The sequence below is a fragment of the Bufo gargarizans genome, chromosome 3, assembly GCF_014858855.1.
Source record: "Bufo gargarizans isolate SCDJY-AF-19 chromosome 3, ASM1485885v1, whole genome shotgun sequence".
Taxonomy (NCBI): domain Eukaryota; kingdom Metazoa; phylum Chordata; class Amphibia; order Anura; family Bufonidae; genus Bufo; species Bufo gargarizans.
The window spans coordinates 448,551,673-448,578,281 of NC_058082.1; the positions used below are offsets into that span (position 1 = coordinate 448,551,673).

Below are 26,609 nucleotides of genomic sequence, written 5' to 3' on the forward strand. Positions count from 1 at the left end.
ATGTTGAGAGACTAACCTTCATAAATAGGAATCAGGTGTGGATCAACCAGAATTTCCAGACACTGGTGCCTGATGCAACAGAATAGATCATTCTGCCACTAATGATCATACTGTAGTGTGCTACCACACCGGAACATTCTGCAAAATGGGCCGTTACTTCTGGCCATGTGCTGCTGCCACCATTCTTATGTTGCCACCCGCCTGCTGCCTCTACTGCCATTCTTACAGTGGGGCTTCTTGGCCTACAGAAATGTACAAGTAACATTTTTAAAAGGATATGCATGCCACTGGCTCTTGCTATCACAATGCTGTTGGTTTGATGGTTTCTGCTACTACTGTGATCTGCAACCATCTTGTGCTGTATACCCTCACCCCACAATTGTCCTTATTACTGCCACTGCTGTTGGCTCCCATCCCCACTCTGTTATGGGGTCACTATTGTCCCTGTTACTGCCACTGCTGCCACCCTTCCCACTCTTTCATGTCATGTGGCAGCTATTGTCACTGTTAATGCTGCTGGTGCCACCCTCCCCACTGTCATGAGAACACTACTTGAATTAGAACGGACACTAACATTGACCTGTAATACTGACACACAGTTTATATACAGCTAACAGATGGGATTAAAAAGCATGGACTGCCACAACATGCATTAAAATATTTTTTTTTCCCCCTCCTCTACTTTATTAGCGCTGTCTCCATTTCTTTACTCTGTTCCACTAAGGAGCCATTTGGACTTTGGACACAGCTCCTACAGGGGTGTGCACTGTTTTTTTGGCTTTACTGAAGGGTGCTGTATGTTTGTCTTTTTGTTTAACACCAGGGATGAGCTATGAATCTTGGTGCACTGCACAGAGATGTAGACAGTGATAAATGACAGCACAGTACCTACAGAACGGATTAACTATGAATGTGGGTGCACTCGAACGTAATGTACACGGCGATACACTCTCCCTGCAATCTCCCTGCAGTTTTATTTCCAAGCCTTAACACTGAGAATGGGCTACAAAGTGGGCTGAACATAATTTATCGTGATTCGTGCAAATTAATTAGTAATTAGTCAAATTTCTTGATGAAATTCGTCAAATCGACTGAATCAATTTTTTTTTTTACATTTCGCTCATCTCTTATCATCAACAAAAATATTTTTCTATGCAAATCCTCTACAAGATAATTAATAAATACATTGAAGAGAATAGGGCCCAGTACTGACCCCTGAGGTACCCCACTAGTGACGGTGACCCAATCTGAGTGTGTACCATTAATAACCACCTTCTGTTTTCTATCACTGAGCCAGTTACTTACCCACATACAGATGTTTTCCCCCAGTCCAAGCATTCTCATTTTATGTACCAAACTTTTATATGGCAAAATATCAAATGCTTTGGAAAATTCAAGATTAATTAATGTATCCAATGACTTTCCTACAGTATGTCAGTATACAACTTACTTTCCCACAGAAACTGATCATAATAGTTTAACAAGAACAAGTCCCTCATAAACCCAGGTCCATTTGGAGTTATACACTTATTTCACTGAGATACAGTACTGCAAGATAGCCTATTATTTACCCATAATAAAAGTTAAAGGGGTTGTGCAGCCAGTACATATTGATTACCTATCCTCAGGATAGGTCATCAATATCTGATCGGTGCGGGTCCAACTCGCGGATGAGGTGGTGTAGATTCCTCTACAAGATTACACTGCGTGTCGGTCGGAGTGGTGGCACAGTGTAATTCAAATGAATGGAACAATCACTTGTAATTACACAGCACCGCAAAACTTCTAAGACTACACGCAGTGTAATCTTAAAGAGGAACTAGCGCTCACGCGAGTGTCCCCTCGTCTTCAAACAGCTGATTGGTGGGGGTGCCGGAAGACAGACCCCCACCTATCAGATATTGATGACCTATCCAGATAATCACATCTGTGGCAGAAATCACTCAGATTTTGGGGGCAGATCCTGTAGTTAAATACTGTACATGAGTATGAAATTATCCTAAATGCACATTCACATGTGATGGAATTTCTGCAACAAAATCTGCACATGTGTATTCTTTAAAGTTGTGTTTTTTATTTTGCGGATTATGCTGGGGGTCCTCCGTTGAATAGGTTGGGTATTTTGTTTGTGAATTATGCTGCAGATTTCTGTGCAGATTATATAATTATTTAAATAAATGGAGACATTCAGCTTTAGGAAATCCTCAACAAAATGTATTTTCCGCAGCAAACAGAATGCAGGTATTGACACCTTTCATCCCCATAGACTAACAAGGGGAATGTCTTTATTGTGTGTATTTTGGTGAGGAAAATTCATAGTATGAGTATACCCTAAGGATCCTTTTATAAGTAAATCCTTAAATACCCATGACAAAACAATATAAAATCTACAACAGATATTATCATTTCTTTCATATGTGGATATACAGATCTAATTTTTTTCCATATATGAAGTTTCACATGAAAAAAATAGATTTATAACCAAGTCATGGTCTCATAAATACTTGGCAATGACCTTGTTTAATTAAAGAATGTCAAGGTTCATAGATCCTGTGGAATACATTACTTAGGATGTTGGTTAATGGTTTATTACTTAAAGTACCAGTAGATAGAAAAGATAAAGACTGTGATATATTTCAATGGCTAACTGAAAAGTTGATGATGAATAACAAGCTTTCAATACTCCTTAGGTTTGTTCTTCAGGCGCACAAAATCTGAAAAGTAATAGTTTTACACAAAAGTACAAAGAAATATTGTAGTAAACAAGAGACATAGGATTCCAATTTTTCACAACTTGCTTGCCAAAGATATACCTATGGAGTAACCATGGTGTAATCCCCTGTCTCCTTCTTTAACCACTTCCAGACCGGGCCATTTACCCCCTTCCTAACCAGGCCTAATTTTGAAAATCATGTGTCACTTTATGTGGTAATAACTTTGGAACGCTTTTACTTATCCAAGCTATTCAGAGATTGTTTTCTTGTGACACATTGTACTTCATGTTATTGGTAAAGTTGAGTTAATATGTTTTTCTTTTATTTATAAAAAATCCAAAAATTAACAAAAATGTGAAACAATTCACCATTTTCTAAATTTGAATCTCTCTGCTTTTAAGACAGTGATGCCTCATAAAATATTTATTAATTTACATTCCTCATATGTCTACTATATGTTGGCATAATTTTAGTAATGTAATTTTATTTTTTTAGGACGCTAGAAGGTTTAGAATTTTAGAAGCAATTTTTGAAATTTTTAAGAAAATTTCCAAAGTCAACTTTTTTAAGGACCAGTTCAGTTCTGAAGTCACTTTGTGGGGCTTACATAATAGAACAAACCCATAAATTACCCCATTTTAGAAATGACACCACTTAAAACTGGTTTTAGAAATGTTGTTAACCCTTTATGTATCCCACAGGAATTAAAGCAAAATAGAAGTGATATTTTAAAATGTCACTTTTTTTGCAGATTTTCCATTTTAATATTTTTTTTCCTGGAACAACAAAACAAACCTCAATATTTATTACCTTGAGTCTGCAGTTTGCAGAAACACCCCATATGCGGTCATATACTGCTGTATGGGCACGCGGCAGGGCACAGAAGGCAAGGATCGCCATATGGTTTTTGGAGGGCAGATTTTGCTGGAATGGTCTTTGGGCACCATGTTGCATTTGAAGAGGCCCTGAGGTAACCCCACAGTGAAAACCCTCAAAAAGTGAACACATTTTTTTAACTACACCACCCAAGGAATTTTTAAGGGGTGTAGCAAGCACTTCACTCAACAGCTGTTTCATAGAATTTTTAATACTTGGGTGTTTGCACAATAAAAAACTTTTTAGAAAAACAAATCATATTTTTGTGTTGCCATTTTCTTAGAGCCATATTTTTTTCATTTTTCTGGCTATAATCTTTTGTGAGGGCTTGTTTTTTGAAGGATGAGGTGCAGTTTTTATTGCTACCATTTTGGGGTACATATGACTTTTTGATTGATTGATATGTTTTTTTGTGAGGTGAGGTAACTAAAAAAAACAGTTTTGGCATAATTTTTATTAGTTTCTTTACATTGTTCACTTGATAGGGTAGATCATGTGATATTTTTGTAGAGCCAATTGTTAATGATGCGGCAATACCAAATATGTCTATTTTTTTATTTTGTTACATTTTACACAATAAGAGCATTTTTAGAAAAAAATAAATCATGTTTCTGTGCAATTTTCATTTTTCTGGCTATGGTCTTGTGTGGGGGCTCATTTTTTGCGTTTTGCACGTAACGCAGTCCCCATAGAAGTGAATGGGGCTGTAAAAAATTCGCAAGCATCCTCAAGCAAGTGCGGATGCTGTGCGATTTTCACGCATAGTTTCTAGGTGACGATCGGTGTGGGGACCTGATCATTATTATTTTCCCTTATAACATGGTTATAAGGGAAAATAATAGCATTCTTAATAAAGAATATAAAGTAAATTAGGGATGGAGGGGTTGAAAAATAAAAGTAAATAAATAAACTGACGTCATCCACTTGTTCGCGCTGCCCGGCTCGTCTTCTGTCTTCTTCTTTGATGGCCTGGAAGAAAAGGACCTTTGGGGACGTCACTGCGCTTATCACATGGTCCATCACATGATGGACCATGTGATGAACACAGTGACGTTACCAAAGGTCCTTTTCTCCCAGGTCATCAAAGAAGGAGAAAGAAGAGAAGCTGGGCTGCGCAAACAATTAATTTTTTATTTTATTTTTTAACCCCTCCATCCCTAATTGACTTAGCATTCTGTATTAAGAATGCTATTTTCCCTTATAACCATGTTATAAGGGAAAACAATAAAACTTACACAACACCGATCCCAAACCCGAACTTCTGTGAAGAAGTCCAGGTTCAGGTCTGGGTACCAAACATGCCGATTTTTCTCACGCGCGTGCAAAACCTATTAAAATGCTTTGCACTCGCGCAGAAAAATCGTACATTTTACCGCAACGCACCCGCATCCTATCCGGCCCTCACACGTGCCGCCAATGTGAAAGAGGCCTAACATTATGTTTTTTGGGAGGAGAGCTCAAAATTTTTTTGCGCAATGTTTATTTATTATTATTTTTTATGGCGTTCACCTGATGGGGTAGATCATATGATATTATTATAGAGCCAGTCGTTGTGGACACAGTGATACCAAATATGTCTATTTTATTTTTTAACTTTTTATAAATAACGGATTTGGGGGAAAATATAAAAAATTTTAAATGTGAAACTTTTTTTTCAAAACACTTTTTTTATTTTTATTAGTAACATTTTTTATTTTACATTTTGTGTCCCCCATAAGGTAATACAAGACCTCTGAGGGACATTCAACTTTATTTATTTTTCTTTGCTATTGATTTCTCCTGTAACTGGGGATGACATAGTAGCCCCAGTTACAGGAGAAATACACCCCCCCAGAGAGGCTGTGCAGCATAATACAGCGCTGTACAGCCTCAGTGCAGGGCTGATCGAGGTCTATGGAAGATCTCACAGCTCTTGCACTCACACGGCCCCGGAGATCATATGACCACTGAGCCGGGAGAGGAAGCGGCATAGCGCTTCCTGATCTGTATACGCAGCGCTCGTTAGGCGCTGTTTATACAGCGATCTAGAAGGCAGGGACACCCAGCCCTGGTCCCTGCCTTCTCTCTGGGTTGCCCTGCTGTCACTGACAGCGGGACCCCTGCTCTGCTCTGACCTGTTACATGTGCACTTGGCAGCTGAAGATATCTGTGTTGGTCCCATGTTTATATGTGCCCACATTATTGAGAAAGATGTAGCCAAATTACTAGGAGTATCAGAAACTTCCTTAAAGGGTTTCTATCATCAGAATTACTGTTATGTAGCTGACTGACATTAGCGATGCACTAATGTCAGCACTACATAACAGTATGTTTTTTACATTTCTCCCTGCAGCCATTCTGCTAAAATATGCACTTTTACAATATGCTAATGAGCCTCTAGGTGCTATGTGGCTGTAGATTCAGCACCAAGAGGCTCGGTCTACTCACCCTTTATACCGCCCAGGTCCTTCGTTCTGCCCGCCCCGCTCCTCTTGATTGATGGCCAAGTTCCATGCATCATTGAGGAAATCCTGCGCCTGCGCCGTTCACTTCTGTATTCGGCGGAGGCGCAAACGTCCCAGTGAGGAAGCCAGCACCAGGAGCACGGCCTTCACTCACTGCGCAGGTGCAGGCGCGGGATTTCCTCAACGATGCATGGAACTTGGCCATCACGGAGGACCTGGGCAGGATAAAGGGTGAGTAGACCGAGCCTCTGGGTGCTGAATCTACGCCCACATGACACCTAGAGGCTCATTAGCATATTATACAAGTGCATATTTTAGCAGAACGGCTGCAGGGAAAAATGTTAGAAACATACTGTTATGTAGTGCTGACATTAGCACATCGCTCATGTCAGTCAGCTACATAACAGTAATTCTGATGGTAGAAACTCTTTAAATGGCTTAAAACAGTCAGCCTATACCTCCTCTAACCATTTGCTAAAAATTAAAGCTGTGACATTTCATTTCTTTTGCCATATTGTATTTTGAATGTTAAAGGTGTTACATGAGATCTTGATATTGATGGCCTATCATTGGGTCATCAATATCTGATTGGTGGGGGTCTGACTTCAGGCACCCCTGCTGATCAGCTGTTTGAAGAAGCCACAGCACTCCAGTTAGTGATGCGGCCTCTTCCTAGGCCAGTGACATCACATGGCCTATGCATAGCTTACTGCCATACAAGTGAATGGGCCTGAGCTGCAATACTTGCCGCTATGCACCGTATGGCGCTGTGCTCGGTAAGATGTGAGGAGGAAGCAGAGCAGACCCCCACCAATCACATATTAATAAACTAAGCTGAAGAGAGGTTATCAATATTAAACTCAGACAGCCCCTTTAACATATATCTGGTAAATTCTACTGCATTTTTACTAATAAACATTAACATACAGTATTTATATACATTTTTTATTATTTAGTTCATGAAAATATCAAAAATGCCTCCAAACTTTTGAAAATGACTAGGAAGGACAATAGCAGCAGCAAATTTTATAATACTTAGTCTCGCCTCTACCTCCGCCCATTGCCGCCAATATATTTTGATCAAAGCACATCTGTGCCCGCCTACAACGCCAAGGTGGTCTCTGTCAGGCATCTACACTCAGGAGAGCAGACCCTGCACATATAATGTGCTGCTCCTAGTTAAATCTGTGTGCACCAAGCAACCAATGAGAGGAGGAGCACACACACCTATATGTAGTACCTAATCAAGGAATTTATGTTTACAGTATTAGAGTCAGGGACACTATTTGCTGGGTGCAGTTATTTTTTAGGGCACTGCGTGCCAATAATTATTAGGGGGACACTAGTATTTTCAGGGGAACTATTTCTGCAGTATAGTATTGGGGAATAAGCTGTATTCGGGGTGGTTGGGTGGGGTGTTCAGAAGGTGGAAGGCTGATGGAAAAGTTGGAAACTAAGACGTCTGTTTCTCAAACTCTTAAGAGGTGGCTGAAAGAAATCAGAATCTACAACGTGACTGGATGTAAGAGGTATGTGGCACTGTATTACTCTGTAGGTTTTGTTATGCTGTATCTAATGTTTTCTAGGTATGTCTTTAACAGTTGGACTGGAGGGATGGAGTTAGGTTGAGAATTTGGCATGGGTGGGTGCCATTCCAATTTTTACCTCCAGCAGCAGAAAAGCTAGGTGCAACCATGCCCCTTGCAATAAAGGACTAGGGAAAGGGGGGCCCATGCAGAACTTTTGCACCAGGACTCACAAGCCTTTAGCTACACCACTGCCTAGACAGACTCTGCTTGCAGGGGGAGCGCAACCTTTCTAAGTGTTATAAAGTTATAATGCTTCAAAATGTCAATTCTGCAATTTACAATGGGTCACATATTAGGCTAGCAAGAGACAAATGCTGTATGACTCCCATGGGAAACACATGGGTCTGGGTGGGAGATGTATACAAAACAATTTTTTTTTGATCAAAATGAGTTTCAAATTTGCTGTATTTGAATATCACAATCACAAGTATTGGTTGTAAAGATGTTCATACCCCTTAAAATAACTTCATACCTCCTCTCTACCATCACATATTCTTTATGGTTCCTACATGTTATTTAAATAACTAATCACAGTTTCGTGCTACAGCTTTGAAGGGTTGTTGGAAGTATGAACCCCTATCCACAGTATAGAGAATAACTAATTGATCACTGGGGCCTCTACTGATCTTGAGAACAGCGATCCTATGTTCCCATTCTGATGGAGCAGGTAGGGCGACAACGTGCCCTGCCTCTACATTCATTCGGTATAGGACTGCCGCAAATAGCCAAACATTGTACTTGCATAGTTATTTTACCAAATAAAACATTGTACTCAGCTATCTCTGGCAGTCCCATAGAGAAGGAATGGAGCAACAGGGTGCATGCTTGGCCTGCCACTCCATCAGGATAGGAACATGCAACCCCCACTCTCCAGATTGGTGGGAGTTCCAGCAGTCGTACTACCACTGATCAGTTAGTTCCCTCTTATCCTGTCAATAGGGGATAACGTTCATACTTCGAACAACCCCTTTAATAATTATACAATGTGTTATTACCAGTACACGCAGTTTGTTGCAATGATGTACACAATCCAGCATGGTACAGAATGTTCTGTGGTAGTCCCATCCATCTGCATCCATAATTGATCTCCTTCTGGTTCAGTTTCAGATTATGTTATGTATTCTTCAATCATTCCTGAGATATTTCATCCAGTGTATGCTCACCACTTAGACTTTCAGTCAACATGACTCTGTGCAAAATGTATGATCTGATAATCTGAATGTAGCTATCTTTAAACTTTTTTATTTTAAAAGCGTAGATGATGGGATTCATTGCAGAGTTGGCATGAGACAGTAAAATAGCAATAAGTAGGGCTGACGGGAATACACTGGAATCTTTTACAGATGGTTTAAAGAGGATAAGGCAATTAAGAATGGACAGTGGCAACCAGCTAAGGGCAAACAGCAACAAAACAAGGGAGAGAGATTTGGCCGTCTTGTACTCATTGCCATAGAACATTCCTTTGCCTTTGACGTTGGATTTACCTTTTGCTAAATGTTTCCGGATCAGATAGAATATCTCAATATATAAAGCTAGCATAATCAGCAAGGGAAGAAAAACCCATCCAAAAATATTGAAGTAAACCATATAATCCATCCTTATAACACTTTCGAATTTGCACTTGAGATAGTTTTTCTCTTCTTCCTTTAATGTAGATCTATTGTTCCATCCAAACATCGGCACCAGCCCCACTATGAGTGACACTATCCAGACGCACCAGATCGATACGCATATTCTCCTAGTCGTGATCACAGATTTATACCTACAAAAGAAAACTGCTGTTAATCCTTGGTATAAGTTAATACTGTCTTTCCACGTTACTTCCATTTTATTATTATTTTTTTATATATAAAAATGTATTTCTGACTGTCTATTCATTAGGCACGGCCAAACGACTGGACCGATCTCCACTAAATTTGGCACATAGGTACACCAAGTGTCCGGGAAGGTTTTAGCTGTGTAGAAAGTACCATTCCTGAGATATTCCCAAAAATGTATTAGCCAATAGGAGCTTGCAGCTTCAATCACATTCTAACTGCCATTCACACAGTCACATGACCCTTTTTATCCAATAGAAACTTGCAGGTCCTTCAGTCTTGACATACACCGTTACACCAGATTTCCATGACCACGCCATTTTCCTTCACTGTTAGAAGTCACTGTTAAGGGTGCTGTGGAAGTCTTATATTAAGGGGGCATGGTGCAGTGGGGGAAGGTCACTGTTAAAGTGGAGAGGCCCTGTGGAGGTCAATGTTAAGGAGGTGGAATACTGTGGAGGTCACTGTTAAGGGGGTGGGCTGCTGTGGGCGGGTCACTGTTAAGGGGACAGGCTGCTGTGGAGGTAAATGTTAAGGGGTAGATTGCTGTGGAAGGTCACTGTAAAGGGTGCAGGCAACTGTGGAGGTCAGTGTTAAGGGAGTGAGGTACTGTGGAGGTCAATATTAAGGAGGTAGGGTGCTGTAGAGGTCACTGTTAAGGGGACAGGTGATGTGGAGGTCATAGTTAAGGTGGCAGCGTACTGTTGAGGTCAATGTCAGGAGGCGAGGTGCTGTAGAGGTCACTGTTAAGAGAAAGTGCTCTGTGAAGGTCACTTAAGGGGGTGGGCCACTGTGCAGGTCACTTATAAAGAGGCAGGGTGCTGTAGAGATTACTTTTAAGGGGGCGGGGCATTGTGGGGTGATTGTTAAGGGGACAAGCCACTGTGAAGGTCACAGTTAACTGGGTGAGGCAATGTTTGGGTCAATGTTAAAGAGGTGGGCTACTATGGAGGTCAAAGTTAAGGGGATGGGCTGCTGTAGAGATCACTGTTAAGGGGAGGGGTGCTGTCGAGGTCACTGTTATGAGGAACACTGTGGATATCTTTTAACCTCACACACAAACATGAAATGAAATAGTGGAAATATACCAGGTGAAGCCAGGTCATCCTGCTAGTTTATTAATAAATCTGTAATTGTTGCACTTTCTACAAATTGGTTGCCTACGTGTGCTCAATAGGACAGAAAAATCATAGCAAACCTAAATGTCCAGGTGAGTGAGTCTTTTGACTTCTTTTGAGGAGGACCTGTTGGCTTTTCTGAATATCTTGAAATAACAAATATGGAGTTCCTTGTGCAGTTCCTCTTTTATGCCTGATAGATGTAAAAAGAATCCTCTCTGTACTGATGAGAAAGCAAGCACCCCAAAACAGCTGTCTACGGATAGGTGTCTGGATTGACTATACTCCCTTTTCAAATCCCATCTGGAATCACAGGAAGCCACTTTAAATAGGTGCGCTGATGAAATGGTTCTCTTTCTTGGGAGATACCTCTTTGCATATTCATGCCTAGACGGTTATAAATAATCTTACATTTGTATTACCATTCTTCTTGTCAAGTACAGAGTTTACCTTCAGAGTCAACACTGATTAGTCAGGAGTGACAAGTTCTTCTAAAGGGGGAGTGCAAGTATTTAGTAGAATAGCCACATGTGAGAATCTGATAGCTCCTCTAAAATGATCGAATTATTCCAAATTACGTGTGGTTAATACAAACTGGCACATGATCTGTCTGTTCCAAAGACTTTACAAAGGGCATTTATTACACATGGACCAAACACCATTTAGATAATGATACAGAAAAGGATTCTTTACAGTTAATGTAGTCAAAATATTGAATGTCCTACTCCAAGATGTAGTAATGGCAGATTTACAAAAGAACTAGATATTTATCCAATAGCAAATGGTCTATTTTTAAAGTTCTTTTACTTATGCCTTTCTGGAAAATGGCTATTAAAAAATGGCTCCTTGAATTGTATGGGGTCTGTCACGCTGTGAAAATGAATAAAATAGGACATGTCCTATTTGTTGACGTCCGTTATTCACAGCCTGTTAAAAAACATCTATGTGAATATAACCATAGACTGCAATGATTCTGCAAATGCCCACATGAGGACCATTAAAACGACGGCTGTCAAACACGGGGTTTTTCATTATCATGTAAATGTAGCTTAAAGGGGTTGTCTCATCATAGGCAATGGGGGCATATGGAACGGAGCCTCGCAAGGTGGTGCCTAGAGGACTCCAGTCCGGCCATCATCAAGCTGGCTCCCCATAGAAGTGAAAGGGAGCGTATCGCACATGCGCGGCCCCCACTCCCATTCATTTCTATGGGGCCGATGGAAATAGCCAAGCCAGCTCGGCTATTTTCGCCAGCCCCTTAGAAAATAAATGGAGGGTGGCTGCGTATGTGCAGTGCGCCCTCCTTCACTTGCAGGGCTTCATTCTCGATATCCTAGTGATATGCCCCCATTGTCCATGATGAGACAACCCCTTTAACACTTCATTTTGTATAATTGATCTCAGAAAGGTTTAATTCGTAGGATACCAGCGCCGTACATGTACAGCGCTGGAAACAGGGTCACAGATCGGCGGGCGCAGGAGCTGCGTCCGATCAGCTGCAAGGGTCCGGCAGTCACTGATAGCCGGACCCCTGCTACATGCGCCAGCATAGATGAAAACACCGATGCCGCCACATTAATCCTTGCACTGCCGTGGTCAGTGCTGACTGCGGCACATATAGTATCCTGCCGGGTGTGGGGTGTCCATCAGGTCCACGCGCTGCTGTGACTGGGACCCGATGGCTTGTACGGCAGTTTGATGCCTTCCTTAGGCATTGTGGCTGCCATCCGTGTCAGCCTATGAGATCCAGCCCACTGGATCTCACAGGCAGGAAGCTGTAAGTGTATTACACTGGTAATACACTTACAGCCAATGAATTACAATACAAAAGTATTGTAATGCATTGTAAATGGGATCAGACCCCACAAAAGTTGAAGTCCCAGAGTGTGACAAAAAAATAAAGTAAAAAAAGAAGTAATAAAAAAATTAAAAGTTTCAAGTAAAAAAAAAAAAAGCGTTCATTTTCCAAAATAAAGTTAAAAAAATGAAAAAAAAAGGGAAAAAGAGAAAAGTAGACATATTAGGTATCACCGCATCCGTATCAACTGGCTCTATAGAAATATCACATGATCCACTCCAAAAACAGTCATTTTCTGGTCACTTTGCCTCACAAAAAGTGTAATACCAAGTGATCAAAAGGGCGTATTTAGCCCAAAATCAAACCAATCAAGTCATCTCATACCACAAAAAATGAGAAGCTACCTAAGACAATCGGACGAAAAAAAAAAAAACTATGGCTCTCATGGGCCATGGCAACACAAAAACAAGATTTTATTCTGTTCAAAAAGACTTTCACTGTGTAAAACGTAACAAAAATAAAAATGATAGACATATTGGGTATCGCCGCGTACGTAACAACCTGCTCTATAAAAATATCACATTATATGCCCCCTCAGGTGAATGCTGCAAAAAAATTTTTTAAACCAATCCAGAACAGCCATTTTTTTCACCTTGCCTCACAAAAAGTGTAATACCAAGCGATCAAAAAGTCTTGTGTACCCCAAAATGGTACCAATGGAAACATCACCTCATCCCGCAAAAAATTTGCCCCCACATACAATCACTTAAAAAATAAAAACCAATAGCGTCCATAAACCAATCCATCAAAATCTGCACTGCAAAAGCCATATGGCGCGCCTTCCGTTCTGAGTCCTGCCATGAGCCCCGACAGCAGTTTACCACCCCATATGGGGTGTTGCCGTATTAAGGAGAAAATGGGTAACTAATTATGGGGTGCTTTTTCTTCTGTTACCCCTTGTGAAAATGAAAAATTTGGGGCTAAAGCAACATTTTCTTGGAAGAAATGAAACTTTTTATTTTCACAGCCAAGTGTTTTCAAATTCTGTAAAACGGTTAATTGAATGAAGTGGCTCACTGCTGATAGTGGGTGGTACGGTGCTACAAACTCGATTTGAGGACGCCCCACCTCAATGCAATAAATACATGTAAAAATGAGGAAGCGAGCACTCTATGGCACACACTCAGATTTAATTATAAAAAGTATAATCACAAATATTCAAAATAATACGATTATAATACAATACAATAAAATGTTAATACCATATGGTGTAACTAAAATAATGGTCGACCATATATGAGCCACTAATTGAGAGGTCGCAATACAATGGTGCATATATAATGGTCCAAAGGTCAGATCTGAACAGATCTTAAAACCTAAAGCTGCCCCCCTAAAAACCATTCTAGCAAAATCTGCCTCCAAAATCCATATAGCGCTCCTTTCCTTGTGACCACTGCCACGTGCCCATAGGGCAGTTTACCACTACATATGGGGTATTTCTGTGAACTGCAGAATCAGATTAATATATATTGAGGTTTATTTTGCTGTTAACCCTTGCTGTGTTGCAATAAAAAATTGATTAACTTCAAAAATCTACCAAAGAAATGACATTTTGAAATTTCACCTCCATTTTTTCTTTAATTCTTGTGGAACACCTTAAGGGTTAACAAAGTTTGTAACATCAGTTTTGAATAATTTGAAGGGTGTTGTTTCTAAAATAGGGTCATTTATGGGTGGTTTGCATTACTTAAGCTTTATAAGTAAATTGGTGTTTAAAAAAATGGTTTTGGAAATTTTTTTGAAAATTAGAAAAACGTCTTCTAAATTTCTAACGTTCTAAAAAAAAAAAAATTTACAAAATGATGCCAACATAAACCAGACATATGGGAAATATAAAGCAGATATATGGGAATGTTGATTGCTAACTATTTTTTTGAGGAATTACTATCTGTTTTAAAAGTAGAAAAATTTAATTTAGAAAATTGAGAATTTTGTTCAAATTTTTGGTAAATTTTGGATTATTTTATAAATAAAGGTGAAATATGTCGACTCAAATTTACCACGATCATGAAATACAATGTGTCACGAGAAAACAGTCTCAGAAAGGCTTGGATAAGTAAAAGCGTTCCAAAGGTTTTACCACATGTCAGATTTGCAAAAAGGGGTTAACTCAATGGGACAGTTTTTTTTTCCCCCCAACCTTTGTAGCTATGAATATAGTTTATACATATTGCAGCAAATGAGGGCATGCCACTGCGTCTAAGAGAAAAATCCAAAAATGCAGATATGCATTCCTAAAGATATACAGTATGAGCCACTATAAACCACTATTTTGTACCCTGCATTTGACACCCTATAGGGCAATATTTGTAAGACCAATAAATAAATAACTAGTCACTATAAAGCATACAAGACATTAGATTGTATCAGTAAAATAGTTTCACAACAGGATGTAACATTCAAACATGCAAGACATCAACACTTTGCAAAATGTTTGATAGTTGTATATTTGAACAAGTACAATATGCCTAGTTTTTTTTTTTTACTACAAAAGGTAGTTGTGCGTGCAGAGGGCATAGTATTTGCAATAGGAGGAGTGGAGAAAAGAGCAGGGCCAGATTTACTAGTAAAGCTGCACGGTAAATTGCTCGACCTAACATGTTTTCATTATGAGGGTCATTTATTATCATGAAAAATGCCTATATTAGGCATATTTCAGGCTTGACTTTTCCTCACTCGCGCCAGGTCTAAAAAAAAAAGCACGACATAGTGTTCAAGCAGGACAACAACCCGAAGTATTCATTGGTTTTACATTCTCCTGTAAAATTAATTAATTGTTCCCTCAATAATCACTAGATCCCGAGGCAGAAAAGCATCCCCAAACCATGATGTTCTTTCAACTATGGTCCGCATTTTGTATGCATTTATTTTCCTCCAAACATAGTGAATGTGTGCTAAAAAGTTCCAATTTTTTCCCCTGTTGCTCTGGTGTTGCACCCTAACTCTGTTTGGTGATCTTCTAGTCCCTGGCTTGTTTCCTTACAGCAGGGTCACATGAAGCCAATGACCAACCTCAGAGATGACGGGTGCCCAAGCAACAAGTGATCCAGCAGTGACATACTGCATGGGGACATGCTACAGATGAGGCCAGTCTTTGCTGTGGTACATATGGTCCTGTTCATATCCCATAAGTAAACAAGCCTGGGACCAAAAGATCACAGTATGGAGACAGTGATGGGGAGAATGTCAGTTAGATTTTTTTCATTAGTTATTACATGCTTAAGTGCTTTCTTAAAAAGGGACTAAATCTTTAAAGACATAATAATGTATTGTACCAAATATTGTGCCATTTAATAAATAACCATGAGTCCAGAATACATTGGACTCATAAATGCATAGGGGCTCATTTATTAAGACCGGTGATTTACATTCTGTCCTTAATTGTCTTGTACTGCTGGAGGAAGAGCCAAAGTTATATGGAGGTGCAGGCCTCTACATAACTTTGGCGCCTCAACCAGCAGGTCATGCGACAAACTTAAATCTACACCAACTCCCTTGCTGGTGCAGATTTAAGCCATTTTCTATGCCACAAACTGGCATAGAAAATGAATGAGACAAGCCTGGTGGCCTGCCCTCTTCCCCTCTCATGCCAAGCCCCCTTTTCTTGACCTGTCAGAAAAGTGGCACAAGCATGAGAAAAGTCACAGATTTTGTCTCAAAATGGTGTGCACATAAGTGGCTTATATCAGTTAATTAATGAGCATTTGCAGGAGGGGTTAAATGAACCTACCACGCTCTCAGTTGGAGTTCCTGAGAGCTTCAGGTAAGGTGAGCTTTGACAACTGTTCACATGGTGCGGAGCTGCACTCGGGCCACTGTGCTGTTTTTCTGGCGGGTTGGCAGAGCCCAGTGCTAGGTATGGCACAGTCGGGCAGCAGGGGTGCTGTTTGGCTGCTGGGTTCTGCCGCCTGCCGGATTGGCGCCACAGCGTTGGTGGTCGCCGTGCAGCGCCGCACCAATTTTAGAGTAGGACCTACTCGTAGAGGCAACCTTGCCAGAGGGACAGTCCCTTGGGCTCCTTATAGAGATAATTTTCATATTAATAAAAGCGATTTTTAGCCTAAAAGACAAGACCGGTGGGGGTAAGACTAGTATATTTTAAATTAAATTGTGGAGACTGAGGTGATGATGTGAAAATCTCTGTAGATAAAATCCAGATGACAGAATCCCTTTAAATTCCTGCTCATTATGGGCTTTGAATGAGGCGGTCCTATCAGTGATTGACAGCTATGTCTGTATACACAATCGCTGATAGGACCGCCTCCTTGACTTCAAAGCCCAGAATGAGTAGGAATCTAAATTTATAAAAAAAATACATCTTATACTGAACCTTTTCCCATAAAACTATATATCTATCTGCTCAGCTCTTCCTGCTCTATAACATGGTGCCTGCAGCTCAGAGACCATGTTCAACGTGACAGGTACCAAACATTCACTACAGTTTTGTATCTTTTCCAGAGCTAGTGGGGTGGATGAAGTTCTTGAAAACATTTCTGCTGCTCTATACAACGTTGGTAGCGTAGCATGCAGGAATAATACAGTTCTAATAAAATTGCTGATACAGACATAGTATAGAAAACTACAGGTAAAGGGAAAAAATAAAATGATACATTGCATATATGCGTTACCTTGTAGGTATCTTAACTCTCAAGTATCTGTCAATGGATATTGCAAGCAGGGATAGGATGGAGGCATTGGTCAGAATAATCAGTAGACAGCACATGAACAAACAGGAGTGGAAATGCAAATGTTTGCCCAGGCTTACTACAATGGCCAAGGGCATGACCAGGACCCCCACAGCCAGGTCTGCAAAGGCAAGAGACACAATGAAGAAAAAGGTTGTATTCTGCAGGCTTGGGTTTAGTTTCACTGCCCAGATGACCAGGATGTTGCCCAAAACAGCTACAATTCCAATCACAGTCTCCACGGCAATGTATGTCTTGCTGTAGTCATCTGAATATGTCTGATTTGCCATGTCCAGCGATATGTATACAGTTACTGAGGAGATTCCAAGGCATGCATTCAAAGAAGAAGATGGTAATAAATTTAAAGGGGTTCGGTGCGTGCAAACACCGCTTATTGCTCCATTGCACCAACCTGTGCAAAAATAAATCTTGCTTTTGTTTTCTTGATTCAACGACAGAAAAAGACTCCTGTAGTGATGGCGGTTCCTCCAAATAGATTGGAATCAAAGGGTAAATCCCGCTGTCATTCCTTTTTTTTTTTTTATCAAAGGAAGTCCTTGCTGTGCTTTGAAATGTAATGAAACTGCAGGATGCTATGATCAGATGCGGCCATCCAGTTTCAGTAGTAAATACTTTAATGAGATCATACTTTGCATCTCTGGTGGAGTATACCACTACGGCTTTAGAGAAGTTGCCCAAACGGAAACTAATATTTCCCTTTCAAGCAAATAATAAGTTTAAAGGAGTAGTTACTTCCATTGCTGTCAGAGCTTTCAAATGAGCAATAAATATAGTAAAACAGCAATATATGCCTTAAAGGCTATTTCAACTTTTCATTAATATCAGATTTCATGGATTTTGACATGGCTGTGTCAGGTTATTGCAGTATGAGTGAATGGCAGCTAAGCTGCAGTACCACTACACCAGTCCTCCCAAGTGTCCCTCTTTTGGAGGAACATTGCCTATTTTGCACCCAAGTCTCTGTGTCCCTCTTTTCTTCTTAAATGTCCCTCTTTTTGATCTGAGGTATAGATTTGCATTATTACATTTACAATATTGTTTGTCTGGTTCCTCTCTGTATATTAGACCCTGCCTTGCATATTATTTTGTTATTTGATGCAATTTGCATTTTAGAAATGTCTATGTTCAGATAATTTTTGCGCTATATAATAGAAAACTATTTTAGTGTATTAATATGCAGGAAAAATGGACTTTCACACAATGAACCATACGTCCCTCTTTGTCCAAAAAGTTGGGATGTATGACTACACACAGTCATGACAAAAACAAAGCACGTCTTCTTTGAATTTTTTTAGGACAAAAAATCTGGTACTTAGAAGGTCTGAAATTAGATAAATAAAACCTCAAATGAAGCACAACACATAACAGATTCTACCATTTCATTATTTTTTTTATTTTTTTTAAATGAGGCCAAACTGGAAAAACTATGTGTGCAAAACTAAGTACACCCTATGAATCAACAAAACCAATAACGTAAAGTAATCGTTTTCTGTATGACTTTACCAGTCTCACATCGTTCTGGAAGAATTATGGGCCACTCTTCTTTACAATGTTGCTTCAGTGCAATGCGGTTTGTGGGCATTCATTTATGCATAGATCCCTTAGGCCTCTTTCACACTACAGTATGTTGCATTCAGTGTTTTGCGTTCCGTTTTTCACGGATCCGTTGTTCCGTTTTTTGCTTCCGTTGTGGTTCCGTTTCCGTTCCGTTGTTCCGTTCCGTTTTTCCGTATGGCAAATACAGTATACAGTAATTTCATATTAAAAATTGGGCTGGGCATAACATTTTCAATTGATGGTTCCGCAAAAAACGGAACGGATACGGAAGACATACGGATGCATTTCCGTATGTGTTCCGTTTTTTTTGCGGCCCCATTGACTTGAATGGAGCCACGGACTGTGATTCTCGGCCAAATATAGGACATGTTCTATCTTTTCAACGGAACGGAAAAACGGAAATACGGAAACGGAATGCATACGGAACACATTCCGTTTTTTTGCGGAACCATTGAAATGAATGGTTCCGTATACGGACCGTATACGGAACGCAAAAAACGGACCGTATACGGAACGCAAAAAACTGTAGTGTGAAAGAGGCCTTAAAGAGTCACTGTGCTTTCACACATTTTATTTAATAACTAGAAAATTTCTAGATCACTTAATTTAAAAATATGCCTGCATCCATCTAAAATTAAGCTGTCAAGTCATGGCCACTAGGGTTTCACTTCCACCTAAGTTGCAGGCCAGTGCCTGTTGTCAGGCAAGATCCATTCCTGGTTATCCTGGTTACAGAAACTCAGAAAACAGCTTAGAGGAAGTGGGGGCTTGTCAGAGCTAGCTGAGATTGTACAAGCAGAAATAAAAGAGAAAAAGAGACATTCCTAAGAGATAAACAGGATTATGACATGGGGAGATATTTTGATTGGAATAAAAAGAAACAGCATAAAAAGCGATACCAACGGCGTACAAAAAGTGAATACTGGACCACAGATTCGGATTTAAGCATGTCAGATGATCCAAATAATCATAATGACCAATCGAATATACCAAAAAGTAAAGGCCCTTTAGACGGAGGATTAGAAGGGGCCGAAGAAAGAAAACAAAATGGCCATAAAGTCTACTCGCAAGAAGAAGCAAGTCTCATGGAAACAATGATTCCAGCTGATAATCCCAATGTGGAGAAGAATGTAATGGTGAATCTCACTGGTCACAATTTGATCCAGTTGGTTTTGAAAATGACCTATTTAAGTCCATACATAAGATGTATTTATATAAGATGTTTAGTGGTATATCTCGGGTAGAAGTGGAGAGAAAAGAGGGGGAGATACCAGTAAGTGTGGGCCCCCTTGGCTTTAATATTTCCACTAGATTTGATGAGACTGAAGTCTCCTGTTTGGAATTTTTGACAAATATGCATCTTGATGGAAAGATTGATGATGAAGATGTGAATAAGAGATTTGATGGAGGGGTGAGGTCCACTTTTGGTTCCCCCTTGTCTGCAGGGGGAAGTATTCACATCTTCTACCACCAGGTACTGAAAGATATCAGAGCAATTATATATGCAACAATGTGTGATGATATAAGTAAAAAAGAAAAAGAAGCCTTACAGTGGATTTGCTCTCAGAAGGATGTGGGGGTAAAACTAGCAGACAAGGGGGGCAATGTGGTATTGATGACTAGAGAATACTATGTCAGTGAGTCCTTGAGACAATTAAGAGATGAGAATAGGTACGAGACACTATCTAAGGACCCCACAATGGAAATACAAAACCAACTTAAAAGTCTCTTGTACACAGTGGCGTACCGCCCATAGAGGCAGACCACGCCACTGCTATGGGGCCCGCGGCACTGGGGGGCCAGTAGCGCAGATAAGGCCCCGCCCACTGATGACCTGCAGCCGGCTATGCGGCTGCTTTTCTCCCCAGGGCCCCCCCCCCCATGTTTAGCTGAATCGCCTCCCAGAGGCGCGGCTAAGTCCTCAACACCAGAGGCGTACATAGGAATCACTGGGCCCCATAGCAAAAATCTGAATTGGGCCCCTTAACCCCGCCCACTACCCACCATGGACCCTCCCACTTCCTGACTTTGCTCCTCCCATGCCACACCCCCATTAAATAAATTTATACATGACCTACAGAAACTGTTAGGGGTTTCCTGGGGGTGACCTGTCACATGGGATATCTGCTGCAGCCTGCAGGTCTCCTTATTTGGGGTGCCATGTTAGGCTACTTTCACACTTGCGTTCGGGTCTCCGCTTGTGAGTTTCGTTTGAAGGCTCTCACAAGCGGCACCGAACGGATCCGTCCAGCCCTAATGCATTCTGAGTTGATGCGGATCCGCTCAGAATGCATCAGTCTGGCTCCGTCTGTCCTCCGCTCAGCAGGCGGACACTTGAACGCTGCTTGCAGCGTTCGGGTGTCCGCCTGGCCGTGCGGAGGCAAACGGATCCGTCCAGACTTACAATGTAAGTCAATGGGGACGGATCCGTTTGAAGTTGACACAGTATGGCTCAATTTTCAAACGGATCCGTCCCCCATTGACTTTCAATGTAAAGTCAAAACGGATCCGTTTGCACTATCATGAACAAAAAAAAAAATATGTTTTTTTTTTTTTGTTCATGTTAATGCAAACGGATCCGTTCTGAACGGATCTAAGCGTTTGCATTATAGGTGCGGATCCGTCTGTGCAGACACCACTCTGAACGCAAGTGTGAAAGTAGCCTTAAAGGGAATCTGTCACTAGCAATTTACCCCCAATTTTTTTTTCATGAATCCATGTTTAACAGAGTACCTGTTTTCCATCTGTCTTGTTCTTTTGATTGTGAGTCTTGTCATTTCTTCAAAAAATCGATTCTTATGATATGTAAATGAAGCTGTAAGGAGCCCAGAGGGGCGTTTTTCTTTCTCCACGGTGCCCAGGAACGGTGCCCCTCTGAAGTGCCGTGCCCGCCTAAATATGAAAACTACTAACGCCTCCATGTTTAGCTGAATCACCTCCCAGAGGCGCGGCTAAGTCCTCAACACCCGCCCCCCTCCTCAGCGCCGCGCTCTGCAAACACCCGATCCTCCTCTCGTCGGCGTCCCAAATCCCGCGCAGGCGCAGTGCCGGCGATTGCCTGCGCTCTGATAATACGGCTGAGGGCAACAGCTTCAACATCGTCACTGGGCTCGGCGCATGCCCAGTGACGATGTTGAAGCTGTTGCCCTCAGCCGTATTATCAGAGCGCAGGCGCAAGCAATGCGCCTGCGCGGGATTTGGGACGCCGACGAGAGGAGGATCGGGTGTTTGCAGAGCGCGGCGCTGAGGAGGGGGGCGGTTGTTGAGGACTTAGCCGCGCCTCTGGGAGGCGATTCAGCTAAACATGGGGGGGGGGCCCTGGGGAGAAAAGCAGCCGCATAGCCGGCTGCAGGTCATCAGTGGGTGGGGCCTTATCTGCGCTACGGGCCCCCCAGTGCCGCGGGCCCCATAGCAGTGGCGTGGTCTGCCTCTATGGGCGGTACGCCACTGCTCAACACCCGCCCCCCTCCTCAGCGCCGCGCTCTGCAAACACCCGATCCTCCTCTCGTCGGCGTCCCAAATCCCGCGCAGGCGCAGTGCCGGCGATTGCCTGCGCCTGCGCTCTGATAATACGGCTGAGGGCAACAGCTTCAACATCGTCACTGCAAACACCTTCAACATGGGCATGAGAGGAGGATCGGGTGTTTGCAGAGCGCGGCGCTGAGGAGGGGGGCGGGTGTTGAGGACTTAGCCGCGCCTCTGGGAGGTGATTCAGCTAAACATGGAGGCGTTAGTAGTTTTCATATTTAGGCGGGCACGGCACTTCAGAGGGGCACCGTTCCTGGGCACCAGTCCTTACAGCGTCATTTGCATGTCCTAAGAATCGATTTTTAGAAGAAAGGACAAGACTGACATGGAAAAGAAGAACACAAATGGAAAAAAGGTACTTTATTAAACATGGATCCATGAGTACCTTTTTTCCATCTGTCTTGTTCTTTGGATTGTGAGTCTTGTCATTTCTTCAAAAAATCGATTCTTATGATATGTAAATGAAGCTGTAAGGAGCCCAGAGGGGCGTTATTCTTTCTCCAGGGTGCCCAAGAACGCCCCTCTGAAGTGCCGTGCCCGGCTAAGTTTGAAAACTAATAACGCCTCCAAGTTCATCTAAATCGCCTCCCAGAGGCGCGGCTAAGTGCTCAACACCCCCCCTCCTCAGTGCCGCGCTCTGCGGCAAACACCCCGATCCTCCTCTCGCCGGCATCCCAAATCCCGCGCAGGCGCAGTGCCGTCAGTCATCTTATCATAGCGCAGGCAATCGCCGGCACTGCGCCTGCGCGGGATTTGGGATGCCGGCGAGAGGAGGATCGGATTTGGGAGGCGATTTAGATGAACTTGGAGGCGTTATTAGTTTTCAAATTTAGCCGGGCACGGCATTTCAGAGGGGCGTTCCTGGGCACCGTGGAGAAAGAATAACGCCCCTCTGGGCTCCTTACAGCGTCATTTACATATCATAAGAATCGATTTTTTGAAGAAATGACAAGACTCACAATCCAAAGAACAAGACAGATGGAAAAAAGGTACTCATGGATCCATGTTTAATAAAGTACCTTTTTTCCATTTGTGTTCTTCTTTTCCATGTCAGTCTTGTCCTTTCTTCTAAAAATCGATTCTTAGGACATGCAAATGACGCTGTAAGGACTGGTGCCCAGGAACGGTGCCCCTCTGAAGTGCCGTGCCCGCCTAAATATGAAAACTACTAACGCCTCCATGTTTAGCTGAATCACCTCCCAGAGGCGCGGCTAAGTCCTCAACACCCGCCCCCCTCCTCAGCGCCGCGCTCTGCAAACACCCGATCCTCCTCTCATGCCCATGTTGAAGGTGTTTGCAGTGACGATGTTGAAGCTGTTGCCCTCAGCCGTATTATCAGAGCGCAGGCGCAGGCAATCGCCGGCACTGCGCCTGCGCGGGATTTGGGACGCCGACGAGAGGAGGATCGGGTGTTTGCAGAGCGCGGCGCTGAGGAGGGGGGCGGGTGTTGAGCAGTGGCGTACCGCCCATAGAGGCAGACCACGCCACTGCTATGGGGCCCGCGGCACTGGGGGGCCCGTAGCGCAGATAAGGCCCCACCCACTGATGACCTGCAGCCGGCTATGCGGCTGCTTTTCTCCCCAGGGCCCCCCCCCCATGTTTAGCTGAATCGCCTCCCAGAGGCGCGGCTAAGTCCTCAACACCCGCCCCCCTCCTCAGCGCCGCGCTCTGCAAACACCCGATCCTCCTCTCGTCGGCGTCCCAAATCCCGCGCAGGCGCATGCCCAGTGACGATGTTGAAGCTGTTGCCCTCAGCCGTATTATCAGAGCGCAGGCGCAAGCAATGCGCCTGCGCGGGATTTGGGACGCCGACGAGAGGAGGATCGGGTGTTTGCAGAGCGCGGCGCTGAGGAGGGGGGCGGGTGTTGAGGACTTAGCCGCGCCTCTGGGAGGCGATTCAGCTAAACATGGGGGGGGGCCCTGGGGAGAAAAGCAGCCGCATAGCCGGCTGCAGGTCATCAGTGGGTGGGGCCTTATCTGCGCTACGGGCCCCCCAGTGCCGCGGGCCCCATAGCAGTGGCGTGGTCTGCCTCTATGGGCGGTACGCCACTGCTCAACACCCGCCCCCCTCCTCAGCGCCGCGCTCTGCAAACACCCGATCCTCCTCTCGTCGGCGTCCCAAATCCCGCGCAGGCGCAGTGCCGGCGATTGCCTGCGCCTGCGCTCTGATAATACGGCTGAGGGCAACAGCTTCAACATCGTCACTGCAAACACCTTCAACATGGGCATGAGAGGAGGATCGGGTGTTTGCAGAGCGCGGCGCTGAGGAGGGGGGCGGGTGTTGAGGACTTAGCCGCGCCTCTGGGAGGTGATTCAGCTAAACATGGAGGCGTTAGTAGTTTTCATATTTAGGCGGGCACGGCACTTCAGAGGGGCACCGTTCCTGGGCACCAGTCCTTACAGCGTCATTTGCATGTCCTAAGAATCGATTTTTAGAAGAAAGGACAAGACTGACATGGAAAAGAAGAACACAAATGGAAAAAAGGTACTTTATTAAACATGGATCCATGAGTACCTTTTTTCCATCTGTCTTGTTCTTTGGATTGTGAGTCTTGTCATTTCTTCAAAAAATCGATTCTTATGATATGTAAATGACGCTGTAAGGAGCCCAGAGGGGCGTTATTCTTTCTCCACGGTGCCCAGGAACGCCCCTCTGAAATGCCGTGCCCGGCTAAATTTGAAAACTAATAACGCCTCCAAGTTCATCTAAATCGCCTCCCAAATCCGATCCTCCTCTCGCCGGCATCCCAAATCCCGCGCAGGCGCAGTGCCGGCGATTGCCTGCGCTATGATAAGATGACTGACGGCACTGCGCCTGCGCGGGATTTGGGATGCCGGCGAGAGGAGGATCGGGGTGTTTGCCGCAGAGCGCGGCACTGAGGAGGGGGGGTGTTGAGCACTTAGCCGCGCCTCTGGGAGGCGATTTAGATGAACTTGGAGGCGTTATTAGTTTTCAAACTTAGCCGGGCACGGCACTTCAGAGGGGCGTTCTTGGGCACCCTGGAGAAAGAATAACGCCCCTCTGGGCTCCTTACAGCTTCATTTACATATCATAAGAATCGATTTTTTGAAGAAATGACAAGACTCACAATCAAAAGAACAAGACAGATGGAAAACAGGTACTCTGTTAAACATGGATTCATGAAAAAAAAATTGGGGGTAAATTGCTAGTGACAGATTCCCTTTAAGGCTACTTTCACACTTGCGTTCAGAGCGGATCCGTCTGGTGTCTGCACAGACGGATCCGCACCTATAATGCAAACGCTTAGATCCGTTCAGAACGGATCCGTTTGCATTAACATGAACAAAAAAAAAAAAACATTTTTTTTTTGTTCATGATAGTGCAAACGGATCCGTTTTGACTTTATATTGAAAGTCAATGGGGGACGGATCCGTTTGAAAATTGAGCCATACTGTGTCAACTTCAAACGGATCCGTCCCCATTGACTTACATTGTAAGTCTGGACGGATCAGTTTGCCTCCGCACGGCCAGGCGGACACCCGAACGCTGCAAGCAGCGTTCAAGTGTCCGCCTGCTGAGCGGAGGACAGACGGAGCCAGACTGATGCATTCTGAGCGGATCCGCATCCACTCAGAATGCATTAGGGCTGGACGGATCCGTTCGGTGCCGCTTGTGAGAGCCTTCAAACAGAACTCACAAGCGGAGACCCGAACGCAAGTGTGAAAGTAGCCTAACATGGCACCCCAAATAAGGAGACCTGCAGGCTGCAGCAGATATCCCATGTGACAGGTCACCCCCAGGAAACCCCTAACAGTTTCTGTAGATCATGTATAAATTTATTTAATGGGGGTGTGGCATGGGAGGAGCAAAGTCAGGAAGTGGGAGGGGCCATGGTGGGTAGTGGGCGGGGTTAAGGGGCCCAATTCAGATTTTTGCTATGGGGCCCAGTGATTCCTATGTACGCCTCTGCTTGTACAGATATATGAGGGACGATTTTCTATCCAGTCAGATGGTAGAGAACCTTATACCTCCATCCCCTAAAAAAATGTCTTGGTACATTTTGCCGAATATTTGCCGAAGTCACTGAGCCAACCCCCTGGATGCCCTATTGTGGCGGGGATTAGCTCGGTGACTGAACCGTTGTCCAGGTATGTAGATTGGCTATTAAGGCCCATTTTGAAAAGTGCTCCAGCCTATTTACGTGACACACATGACTTCCTCCTGGCACTGAAATCTTTTCACTGGCAGAGGGTTTTAGTTTGGTGTCTTTAGACGTAGAGAACCTGTATACCCATATACCGCATGGGGCAGGTATAACAGCTGTCATGGACGTCCTAGGCAATACGAGCAAAAGTGGTCTTTTCTGTAAGTTTATTCGAGATGCCTTGAGTTTCATTTTGATAAACAACACAATTGGGTTTGGGGATCAGTGGTACAGAC

The 26,609-nt window shown here is 43.2% G+C and overlaps 1 protein-coding gene across 1 annotated transcript; it reads right to left on the minus strand.

Annotated features, from left to right (window-relative positions):
* Nucleotides 1-8,010: 8,010 nt before the first annotated feature.
* On the minus strand, nt 8,011-17,718 carry ADORA3 (adenosine A3 receptor). Its single transcript, XM_044283526.1, has 2 exons — nt 17,045-17,718; nt 8,011-9,385 (listed from the first exon to the last, which is right to left on the minus strand). Exons 1-2 carry the CDS (start codon nt 17,389-17,391, stop codon nt 8,752-8,754), a joined length of 981 nt encoding a protein of 326 aa, XP_044139461.1. The 5' UTR covers nt 17,392-17,718; the 3' UTR covers nt 8,011-8,751.
* Nucleotides 17,719-26,609: the final 8,891 nt, after the last annotated feature.

Coding starts and splice junctions, on each gene's coding strand:
- ADORA3 (XM_044283526.1), bottom strand. CDS start 17,391: ATGGCAAATCAGACATATTCAGATGACTACAGCAAGACATACATTGCC. Junction 9,386..17,044: donor AGAGTTAAGATACCTACAAG/GTAACGCATATA, acceptor TTTCTTTTGTAG/GTATAAATCTGTGATCACGA.